The sequence below is a fragment of the Meles meles genome, chromosome 2 (assembly GCF_922984935.1).
Source record: "Meles meles chromosome 2, mMelMel3.1 paternal haplotype, whole genome shotgun sequence".
Lineage (NCBI taxonomy): Eukaryota > Metazoa > Chordata > Mammalia > Carnivora > Mustelidae > Meles > Meles meles.
This window is the reverse complement of record NC_060067.1, coordinates 88,660,624-88,673,158: the sequence shown is the minus strand read 5'-3', so window position 1 is coordinate 88,673,158 and position 12,535 is coordinate 88,660,624. Positions and strand designations below refer to the sequence as shown.

General features: G+C 42.8%; 1 protein-coding gene across 1 annotated transcript in view; it reads left to right on the top strand.

Annotated features, from left to right (window-relative positions):
- Positions 1-11,173, top strand: part of SPATA5 (spermatogenesis associated 5) — a 336,855-nt gene extending 325,682 nt beyond the window's left edge. Inside the window, exon 16 of the mRNA XM_045998426.1 lies at positions 9,671-11,173. Within this exon, the coding sequence (XP_045854382.1) occupies positions 9,671-9,847 (177 nt within the window). The 3' untranslated portion in view covers positions 9,848-11,173. The remainder of the gene's footprint in view (positions 1-9,670) is intronic.
- The last annotated feature ends 1,362 nt before the right edge of the window (positions 11,174-12,535 follow it).

Below are 12,535 nucleotides of genomic sequence, written 5' to 3'. Positions count from 1 at the left end.
ATGTGGGGGATGGCAGTGAAGATGACTGGCAGGTGAGGAAACATAGGGTATAGTTTAACTCACTACCTAAACCCTCCGCCCGCTCACCTTGACCCCAGCCACTATCTCCCTATCTCCCACAACACTGGCATGAAGAATCAAACCCTCCAGACTTAAAAGGGAGTCCTACAGCAAGCTGACCTTTGCTGGGTCTCATCTCCCAAGAACATGCCTTGCCCTGCTCTTTCTCTCCTCTTTGCCTTGGGCCAACCTCAAGCTCCCCCCATCCTGGATGCTTTTACCCAAAGTTTTGTGTCTCTTCTAGCTTTCTGGCCATAGCCTGATCATCAGCCTTAAGACTCACAAATATACACCTCAACTAGGATGACCCATTGTTCTCAAGACATTTTTACTTTTTTAGTCCATAGTAGATAATTATCTTGGCTGCAGTTGTCAACAGCAGGGTGTGTGTGTGTGTGTGTGTGTGTGTGTGTGTGTGTGTGTGTGTGTGTTTAAGGCAAAAATTAATTCATATCACTGTTCAGAGATGACCTCAGCGGGAGACCTTTTTTGCAGATTCCCAAAGGTCAAGAGACATGCTAACCTGGTATGTTTGAGGAGTAGAGCAGAGCAAAGACTAAAGAGCCTCCATGGGAATTCCAGTCTAGTGAGGGAGATAGACATTTACCACAAATAACTCTTTATCCCTGCTGACAATTGTAACATGATAGAATAGTTCAAGTTGCTACCAGACCATAAAACAAGTGATCCTAAAGCAATCAGGCCTGGGGAGTTAAGTGAAATTGCCTCCAGGAATGCCTCCCAATGGAAACATTTACACTGAACCTTGAAGAGTAAATAGATTAGCCAGTACTCTGGACATCTTGTTCCATGAAAGCATTTTGTTTTCTTCACCACTATATCCCCTGGGTACCTTGTTTCTGGGACCTTGTAGGTGGTCAATAAAGACTTCTTGGCTAAAGGAATGAATAGGAGTTCAACCATCTATTTGCCCTCTCACCCCTCTTCTTCCCTGCCATGTGGTTCCTGCTTTCTCCATTCCTATAACAGTTGGTTTGTTTTCTTCAAAACTAAAAATACCCTTTTTGATCTTGTATGGTTCAATTAATGTTAGAAACATTTAAAATTCCCCTAAGTGCAGATGGTTGTAGAAACAATAAGAATGAAAACTCCACATCTTTCCTGCCCCAAGGCTCTGTGGAATGATGGATTCCTTTGTAAATTTTTAAAAAGTAAGAAGTAGTGTGGCCTCCGTGCAAAAGGTTGCTCACTTGTACATATACTTCAGCTGTACATTTTAGAGACCTCAGAATAACTTGAAATCAGTAAAATTCAGCAACCGAGGGCTTTTCCCACCTTCTTTGATGTCATTGTGCTTTCATGTGTTTTTATAGAAATTCTTACTTTCTTTTGACTCAGTGGCTTTCTGTGTGGCATTCTAAATAGTATAACCCTAACATAGTCCCAGATGGATGGATTATGCTAGGGCTTATTCTGCAGACAATTAAACAGTTAGGTAGGGCAACAGTTAGGTAGTTTCCTTACATCTGGAATTTGCCCCCGCCAAAACCCTCACTTCCACCTGGGCACGTTGTGGTTAGGTGTCATTCTGAAGTACCCTAAAGCAGTGCCACTGGCTTTCCCCTCTGAATTCCCGCCCTGTTTTGCGCTCCGGAGCTGCTTTCTTGGCAGTGTGGGGCGGCCCTGGCCGTGCGTGCCCGGCCGTGACAGTCTGACTTCCATCTGCTGCTGCGTGGCCAGGAGCCTGCTGCGCTCCCTTCAGTCCCATCTTTCATGCCCGGGCCATTCAGCCACCTTTCAGCACGTCTCAATGGGCCCGGGAGAATGGGCCCTCGGCGTCCACGGGAACACATAATCTCCCAGGTAGCCTCCTCCTTGAAGCACCTCCAGTGCACGCTGTTCGCAAACAGCAGGACACCACTCTCTACTGGGCTCCTAATCCCTCAGACACACAGGAGATGGAGGTCGCGGGGCTGTGAAAGAGAAAAGAAAGGCGAGGGGGCGGGCGGGCGGGAGCGCACACAATGTCCGCCCTCGGCCGCCGGCGGCTGCGCCACAATCAGCGCCAGCTGCAGCCCAATTAAGCTCAACAGGTCACAGGTGTTCCAGACAGAAGATGCTTTTCACAAAAACCACTTTCTTGAAAATACCTAAGACTTTTTAAAGCACTGCAGCCCGTTTCTTTTGGTAGATTCTTTAAAGCTATTTAGTACACTTGAAATACAAAGAAGCTGAAAAGCACATTTAGGCCTCACTGGAAGGCGCGCTTTCTTCTTGCCAAGCAGCAGGAGCGGCCGCGGCGCGCCAGCGCGGGGCCGGGGAAGCTCGGCTCTACCTCCGCGTGGATTCCGTGCAGCTGCCGGGGCGGCTGCGGCTTCTCTCCTCCCCGGCCCCCTCTCTAACGATGCTCTGCTCTCTGCCCGCGCAGAGGACTGCCGCCTGGCCCAGTCCTTGTCCTCCGTTACAGTCCCGAGGCTGCAGTGGCCGTTGTCCCAAGAGCGTTGAAGCAGCCCTGCCAGGAGCCCAGGAAACTATGTGTTCGCATTCAGCCACCCAGAGCCACGTTTCTCGTCCCGGGAGGTCACCCTGTGCATACGCCTCCTCCTCTAGCACATTTTAAATCGCCCACTTCTTTTTCTCCTCAGATCTGAGCGCTTTTTTTGCCTGCAGAGTGGGGTGACGGGAACCAAGCAGAACTTGAGCTGTGGGCTAAGCTGCCTTTGGGACTTTGTTATCCTCCTGCCTTCCTTTGGAGGACACAGATAACCTCTGCGAGGCACTTGGGAACTTCGTGAAGGCAGTTCTGTTAGAATGTCAGCCTGCCTGTGCTGTGGGAAGTGAGCAGTTTTTAGCTCCCTTATTAGGCCTTCTTGGGGCAGCATGCTTTTTTCCCAGCCTTATAAGCTGCTCATGGATTTGTGTTCCTGATGTCCTTCCCATAATCTGCTTACAGTCAACGGAAAAGGAGGGCGCATACTACCTACCCAGGCCTTATCTGGAAATGGAAACAACTGTACTTAAATCAATAGTGGGGTTCCTAGTCTTTCAGTGCCCCAGGAAAGAAGATGGTGCTACTGCCAAACTGGAAAGAGCAAGGGCAGGGTTATAGCACAGGATGATGAATACCCAAAGTATCATCCAACACTTCAGGTTTTCCTCCCTACCTATTAGGTTTTGGTAAAGTACTTGCCTTGTCTGTTTATCACATCTCTTTTTTTTTTTTTTTTTTAATTACTACTGCCTGCTTAGAAACCATGTGGGTTTTAATTTTGCAATACGCCTGTTTCTCTTTTGCTAAGCTGAGCCACCTGTTTAAACTCTTCTTGTCTCGTTGTGGATTGGGGGAAAGAACCGTAGGCTATGTATAAGAGGTTTCATTTTTTTTTTTTTCCACAGTGAAGTAAGACATTGTTCTTATTCTTCATGGCATTCAGAATTCTGCACAATTGCCTCTTTTGCCCTTTTGCATTTAAAAGTGAGGTAATTAGATTTCCCAAGGTTCAATGGTCAAGAGCCTTCTCATCCTGGGAAGTTGCTTCCCCACACCCCTCCCAAGTGGAGTTGTCTCACGTAATCCAGTTATTGCTGTATTGTTGTTCTAAAGGCACTGCTTTTTTCAGAGGGCAAGCATAGCATGAAAATTCATACTTATATGTCCTCTTTCCTTGCTGAGGTACTTTTTGCCTGCATTTGAAAACGATTACTATTTTCCTCAGTGACTCTGTTTTGAAGATTTCTGAACATTTTCATGAAAAATCTTTTCCTTTCCTACCTCTTAGGAATTTAGTTCAAATATGCCTAAATCTTTCATATAGAGAGTTCCTGCTTAATTTATGTTGTTTTTCAGATATCTGATAGCTCTATTATTATTACAGAATCCCTGGGAAGGGAATTTGTGACATGCTGGCACCAAATAAATGGGTGTCGTGGCCACCGCAACAACAATGTGTCTTAGTTTAGCTCTGACGGTGAAATCTTGGGCCCACTCTGCTTGTCTTTTGTCTCATTTTCTCATTTTCCCAACTGGCACTTTTGCAGCAAGGCATATATAGATCTGAAAAGGCTGGGTATTTATTTTTTAATCAAAACTGAAAAAGAACACAGACAACAGACACCCAGTTTTACAGAGCCAGCCAAAACAGTTACAGCCTAATGGAGAAAGCAACCTTGCTGGTAGTTGGCTAATAATTCATTTAAATGATCTAGCCTGCAGCCTATGGGGGAAGAGGAGGACATGGTGAAGGGATTAGGGGAAAGCTTCCAAAATCTTTTTTGCCAAAGATGTTAAAGTGTTCGAGTGCCAAGAGTTTTCTTTCTAAACGGGTTGGTTTAATATTCCAGACAGTCTGTGATTCAAATTCATCTATTCTACACATCTTCTCATGAGATTCTTCGGTAACCTCATGGGAGAAATTCACCAGAATTCCCCCATCACTGACCATTCCCAGACCACGTGTGGTTTTGAATGTGATGCCCGCAGAATGATGAATTGTGTGGGCCCTGAATACACTGTAGTGAGATATATGCATAGACATACATGCACTTACCTCACTATGTTGTCTCGCAAACTTTAGAGATAAACATCCTAATTCAAATTGAAAGCCCTTCTTAGTTTCTGTAGCAATCAGTCCCCAACAGAGAGAGAGAGATAATTTATCTAAAATGCCCTCACCCTTTCAAAGCTTAATACAGAAAAGAAAACCCCTCAGCTGTTCATTGTTGCCACATTGTTTTCATCAAATGGGACAACAGACCACCATTTGTACAATTTTTTTGTCCCAAAGCTTCCATTTCAGTCCTCTAACCCAATATGTATTACTGCATTATTAGTAAATGTTCAAGTTTATTTCTCAATGACAGTGCACCTTTCCCCTTGACAACCCAACAGATGAGTTCCTGTCCTGTCCCCATGTAACAAATTTTGATACCTAAGGAAGCATCCCTCAAAATAACCCAGGCATACTTGTATTCTCGGCAAAAGTTCTAATTTATATTACTTCTAAAGCCAGAACTCGATTCAAAGTAGTACACCAAACTGAAACATTGCTTCAGATAACATATAACAGTGTTACTGATGTTACCATTCCAGAGACTTAAGTATAACTGACAAAGTATAGGCTATATGAAATGTAAGTAAAAATATTATAGGATATGGGCCAAATATGAAAAAGATGCATATAATGTGAACTTTGTAGAAACTTGTTTATAGTTAAGGAAATGTTCGGTTCGATTCGACAAATACGCTTTGACCATTTGTGTCTCCAGAGCACAAGCATGTGCTGTGGCTGCTGCCCTTTGATCCCGTTAAACAGACTGGTCCTTCTCCAGGCTCTTTTTTCCTCCCTTTCTCTCTTTTCTCTATTCTGCACTAGGAGAGAGCAAAAGGGGGGAAAAAAAAGGATATGTGAGAGGCAAAAGCCATTTTGTGTCCTGGTTGAATTGTTCGGTGTGGGTTAACACCACCCAGAGTGTGTGCTGAAGATCACCAGTAACTTGAAAGATAGCCACCCACAGGTTGTTCTGCCAAAACCAGGGCAAAGGGAGACTCCTGTGGGAAACCACAGGTTAAAGAAAATTAAGCAGATTACTACTGCCAGCCTTCACAAAAATCTTTCAAATTCTACAGTGCAGTGTGGGAAACAGAGTCTATGCACTGTTACCTAAAACTTATTTGATCATGAAATACTTCTTCCTCTGAAGACACTCATCTGTTAAGGGGAATGCTGGCATGGGCCCTGAGAGCAGGTAGCAAAGCGACACTTCTCCTGAGAAGTATGAGTGACCCCAGAGCAAATAGAAACCAGCCTTCGTGAAATGAGCCTCCTAAGAATACTTCCATTTTCAGGCATACCTTTTTATTTGGGTTAGGAGAGAAGAACCACTAATCCATTTAATGATTTTCCCTTTGGAATTTCTAAGAAGCCCTTTCATGAGGAGAAAATACAAACAAAGGACGCTTTAGGAATTATTCTGTTAGGGGCTTATGCATCAGCCGCTTGTGAATTGGGTGTAGAGCTTTAGAGATGACTGTCATTGACTAGCCTTCACTGTTATTATGGCCCACATGACTTCTGAAAACTGTCATTTTATTTTTAGTGACATTTTGATGACAGAACTACTCTTCTCTCTTTTTTTAATTCCCCATTTGGCTACACAATCTCTGGTCTCTTTCGCCCCCACCGTGCTGTTTCTTTGCCCACTTTATTCCTCCTGCTCAGAATGCCCTTTTCTGTTCTGTATGCATATCTAAATTCTGCCCTTCCCACTTCGATTTATGGAGCAGTAATTTCTCTCTTCTTTCCATACCAAAGCATTTTTCCTATAGCCTTGCTTAACAGTACCTCTAATACCATGCCAGATGGGGCAGTTAATTGACCTTGATCTCCTGCTGGTGGGGGAGCACCAGAAGTCAGGTAGCCATGTCGTAGACATCTCTGGATCCTCTGCCTGGCATCATCTAGTGGTTGTACAGAGTTAGCTATCCAGTGGATGTTGATTGATGAGTGACCGGTTAATTATTTGTAGTGTCCTACTTCCTCTTGGTTACTGGTTATATATTGCTAAAGTAAATATGATAGGAAAATAGAAGTGGCAGAAAGTTCTTCAGGGCATCCCTTATAAAATGTTATGAAACAGGAAAACCTTTCTTGAAGCAAGTGTTCAGTTCAGACTGTCCTCCAGCTGCTCTGGAAGGGCGAATGACTGTAGCCCTTCTTCTGTACAGAGGAAGACACCTTCCTATGAGGTGCTTAAAAGTACCAGTATCCAGCTGCTCTGTTTCCTTGGCCATTGTCTCTCAAAGGCTCCCGGGATCATCTCTATTGAATTCAAACATTTCTCAGTGTTCTTGTCAAAACTCTGTCCAAGTTTTCTATACCTCACAATTTTGTAGTTCTCCAAATTGGATGGAATTGTTAATTAAGGGTCAGGCCAGTAAATACTAAATATAGTAGGACAATTACTCTTGAATGTTAACATATGTTGAGGCTGTAAGTTACAAACATCCAGCTTTCAGGTGGCTGTCACCACCAGTGTCTCCTCAGCCACAATCCTGAAAGTGACCAAAGAAAGGCAAAAAGCAAGTTAGAAATTGGGAAAATCTATAGACAGAGATACAACGGAAAGAAAGTTGATCTGCAGAGAGGATTTGCTCAGGGTTGCTGCCCCAAGGACAGCCTTCCTGTCACTTCCCACTACCTACATTTCCCTACCCTGCCTTGTTAGGCCACCTGAGATTCTAGTGATTAAAGGAGTATAACCATTCCTTTTCCAGTCTGATTACTGTGTACTGAGAGAGGAAGCCTGCTAGCCCAGCAGTTCACTTTCTCAGGTGTACCAGCAGCAGGAGCTACTCACTATGTGGCCATGTAACCAGATTCCGGGAACGTGGAGAGGGTCCAGGCAGCCTTGCGGTCACCTCTCTTTTCCTCAGCCCAGCCTCCCCACAGCCCACGCCAGCACCTTACACATGCTTATCTGGCCACTCCATTACCATCCTCCCATCAAATGGTGCACACTATTAGGGACACCACTGCCTTGTATAAAACCTGGGGGGGCAGTGTTCGCATAGCAATGGATTAGTAGAGTCCTTAGTAATTGTCTAGCACATGTGGTAGGGACATGTGGTAGGGACTCAGTAAATTTCTGTAGCCATCGTGTGCTGGGTCTGGTATTCTCTGACATAAGTCTCAGTGGTGAAGTGTGCAAGACGTGCATTGGCCCAGAGCTGGTGACTTCTCTACTCCACTTAGCCAGAGAAGGAGCCACATAATGGAACATTCCTTGTACTGTCTCAGAGGACGAGCTTAAAATCCACCAGCCAGCAGGAAGCTCAGGCCTTTTTGCCTCTTCCAGTGATTCTTCTTCAGACTTCAGCCTTGCAACCATTGCTTCAAATTCTTGCAGATAACGGGGCACCTGAGGGACTCAGCCAGTTAAGTGTCTGCCTTTGACTCAGGTCACGATGTCTAGGTCCTGGGATCGGGTCCTGGGATGGAGCCCCACATTGGTGTCCCTGCTCAGTGGGGAATCTGCTTCTCCCTCTGCCTCTCCCCACCTCCACTCATGTGTGCGCACGTGCCTGTGCGCTCTCTCTCTCTCTCCCTCAAATAAATAACTAAAACCTTTTTTAAAAAAAAATTCTTGCAGATAGCAGAAGTACTACTCAGATGGAGGGAAGGAGAGAGTTGAGGCTTTCCCTGCCTGGTTGTTTTACCTCCCTTCATGGAGGTCCTCAGGGTCACTTTCTACAGAGTGGAACCATCAAATAACCAGTTTATCATGCTGGGCATTTCATGTGCTTTTATTGTGCTTATTAATTATTACATCTTGTTTTCAAAATAACTCTTTTTGCACCAGAACGTGTGAAGTTGTTTTTACAAATCCCTGGAAGTTTTGTCCTTTCCTTCAACAGTTGGTAGCCACTCATTTTGGAAAAGCATTAACGTGCATAACCACTGTAGTCAACTTCAGGGCTCATTAATGAAGCCCAGAACTAATAGTTACATTGTCGTAATTTGACAAAGCCATCTAAATCTATGCATGTTTTTTGAAAGCTCCCTAAACATGCTGCTAAATCCCCTAAAAAGCTACTAAACTGCTTTGGCAGCCATTAGCCCAGCCTAAGCAGAGGAACTCTTTTCAGTAAGTGAACAAACAGAGAAAATATGCTGAATGGCTGGACAAATGTGTTTCAGCTGGCCCTTTCATTTACCAATATAAAGGTGCAGTCAGTATCAATCACTGTTTTCCCTGTTGCCCTGAAAATCACAATATCTCTTTTCATCCCACAAGCTCTTTTCACCACAGTAATGTGTCTTTAGAATGACACTGGCATCAGCCTGCTTCCGCTGTCTGAAGTCCAGAGAGCTTAAAAACACATTTCAGGATTCAAGACTTGAACCTTCCTCCCCTTCCACTTTCCTACCGCCCACTCTGTCCTCCCTCACTCTGCATCCACTCCACCCCCTCCCCAGATCCTTTTCAATTCTTCCAGCTTTGCTCCCTGAGTAAACAAAATTCACTTCTCTGTTCTAATGCAGCTCTCCAAAGTAAACGCAGACAACTTCTCTCCGATATTCCCAAGATCTAAGAACTCAGTTCAAGGGATGCACCTAAAGAAATGCTTTTATGTGTGGGTAAAACCTCAGAGGTCAAGCGGAATGTGGAAATTCTCTGCCCTGACAAGTGTGCTGATGAGCAGGACCTTGCTGCCTATCAGGGCATCTCCTTCCTCCGCCCTCACCCCCGTATCTCTTGGTTCCCACCTGCCCCCGATACACATACACACTCACCTTTTGTCACCTTGTAGCAGAAATAGGTGCCCGCACATGTATTCCACCTTTACCACTGCAGGCTTCTTAAGAATAAACACCGTGTCTTCCATCTCTGCTAGCCCCTCCTGATTCTGAGTACTTAATACATTGTTTTGGAATGAAGGTGATTACTTTTTATCCTTCTGAAAAATGAAGCGGAATAAGCGTGAAGATCCATGTTAGCGATGGCTTCTGGTTGTAGCAGTTACCACAGATAAATATTTGAAATACTACATTTCTAAAAAAAAACAGTACTGATTGTTTTCTCTCTCTCTCTCTCTCTCTCTCTCTCTCTCTCTCTGTATGTTTGTTTTTGTTTCTTTGTTTTGCTTCAGGTTATAGCTGTCTGTAGGGAGGCAGCCCTTCTAGCTCTGGAAGAAGACATTCAAGCCAACTGCATTTCGAGAAGACATTTTACTCAAGCCTTGAGCACTGTGACACCGAGAATTCCTAAATCACTGAGACGTTTCTATGAGGAGTATCAAGAGAAGAGTGGGCTACATTCACTCTGACGAAGGATACATATTCAGTGTGCTAAAAATGCTTTCTAGACAAAAATTGTTTCTCTTAAAAATTTGTCTTGGGCACCTGGGTCACTCAGTCTGTTAAGCATCTGCCTTCAGCTCAGGTCATGAACCCTGGGTCCTGGGATCAGAGTCCCACACTGGGCTTCTCTCTCTCTCTCTCTCTCTCTCTCTCTGTCTCTTGTGAGTAAATAAAATTAAAAAAAAAAAAAATTGTCTTGAGAGTGTCCAAAAAAATCCTTCTTAAGCTAAGTGTCTGAAATATGTTGACTGGAATTGAGAGGCTTCAGTGTTTAAAGACATTTTAAATGAAATGGATACAGTAAAACTATCAATAAAAATCTCTGGACACAAGTTTAAATCAGTTTCATCTGGAAATGTGTGCTGATATTTAAAAAGCAAACTTTAGCTTTTTCATTTTTGACCTAGTTTATTCCTCCCATGAAATGCTTTCCTAACTCCAGAATCTGTTTCAGTCTATTCCTGAATGGCCAGCCTGTGGGCATCAGTTCTATTCAAGAAATACAAAATACATGTGGATTAGTCCATAGTGAGAAAGATTTACAGATCTTTATTTTTAAAGGCCAGCCAGTGAAATAGCCAAATGCACCAGCCAGGTTTATATGGCCTTGTTTCCAGGTATGTTTTTGTTCTTATTATAATTTACACCTACATTTTTGCTTTGGCCTTCTTAATCTGTACAAATGGCAATTTAAAAAAATTAAGAGTTATTTCATGTAATGCCCTTTGCAAATTAAAAAAAATAGGAATTATAATCCCAGTCCAGGCCTAGAGCAATAGACCTGTTTTGTTTCATACAACACTATAAATAAATTGTATGTTCATGTGTTAATTTGCACCCATTTTCAGCTTACTAATAAACTTTTTCAGTTCAAAGATAAACCAAATTGTACTCTTAACCATATTGTCTTATGCTGCATTTGAAATATGTATATTTGTGCTCCTATTTATCTTCAGAATTTCTTGACACTTTAATATTCCATAAATATATTTAGAAAACTGTCAGAAATTGACTCCATGACTTCCAGTTGAGAAAGTGGCAGTGGAAAGAATGTGCACTGAGACATGCTTACTGTAGATCTTTAAAAATTTCCAGAAAGACAAGTCAGGCGAGAAATACCTGATTATCACAATAATGGGACTATACAGTTTTGTATTCTGAAGTCACCTCTCAAATATCTTACCCTTTGACTATCAAAAATAGACTTGCAAAGCATTTTTTCCCCAGACTACATTGCTTTATTAGTATGTACATAAAACCACCCATGGGACAAAGAATATGACTACTACTTGAGCTCTACTGTCAAATATAATAGCTACTAGCCACATACAGCTATTTAAGTTTAAATTTTAATGAATTAAAATTAAATAATATTAAAAATTGAGTTCACCGGACACATTAGCTGCATTTCAAGTGTCCAGTAGCCACTTGTGACAAGTGTCTGCCACGTGGATAGAATAGATTGTAGACTACATCACTAGAACATTCTGTTGGTGTCTGCTGATTTAGAATATAAGGCTTACATGATGAAATAAGACTTAAAAATTACTATTATGCTTCCCATTTTCCCTTTAGTTATTAGAGGACCATCTTTCTCTATAAGTTCTGAGGGCACAGAAAATAAAGAGGAAAACCTTATCCCCAAAGACCTAAACTGAAAAAAAATTAAATTCACACTGCCAATAAAATAAAAACCAGAACAGTAAGCCTGAACTGGCATAGGCTCTCAGGCTGGAGACTGGGCAGTGGGGGGGGGGGGGAGGGGGTGCAATCTCAATCAATGAGGAGCTCAGCTATTAGTGACCGCTCAGACCCTTCAGCCCATGTGAAATAGAAGTCATAACCAGGCCTCATATATAATGTCCAGATCATTAAAGACCAACACCTGCAGCATAAGGGCAAATTAGAAAAGACTTGCTCCAGCTGACTGGAGAGATCACGAGGAGCCTCTCTTGACTTGGTTTGTGCTTTGGATTTGAAAAAGAAAAGCAGCAGCTCCTCAGAATTCTGACTCTGAGCTTACCTGACCACGGCTTCTGGGTTCAAATTCACACCACCTTTGAGATTTAGACGCTTGAAAACTTTCAACATGAAAATATGGATCCACACTAGAAATATCCTTGGGATGACCAGCACTTCAGTTGTTGGAGGATTCCAACAGCTAAAATCCTGCTTACAGAGTTTATAATCCCGAAGGGTGTGCACAGTCTGCTGGTGGGGCGTAAATTGGGACAGCTACTTCAGAGAGCAACTAACATATCTAGGAATGCTGAAGACCCTATAATCTCAGAGTTCTTTTCAGTGTATGTCTCAGAGCAAGTTGTTTTCAATGAGTAATGCTTAAGAAAATCAGAGCCCTAGTATTTGTAAATATTAAGAAACGAAATGATCTGTCAGTCAGAGAATTCTATGGGATACCCATACAATGCAATACTTACAGCAGTAAAATAGTAATTGGAGCTACATGGAAAAGAGGAATTTCAAAAAAAAAAAAAAAAACATTTCAGAAGAATACTTTTATTCATTTAAATTTTAAGGCATGCATGATAATATATGTTGTTTACAAGAACACGGGTAGTAGAGAACTATGTGGAGGGAAGTGAAAAGCATCAAATACCAAGAGAATTTCCTCTGGGGAGAAAAGCTGAAATGTC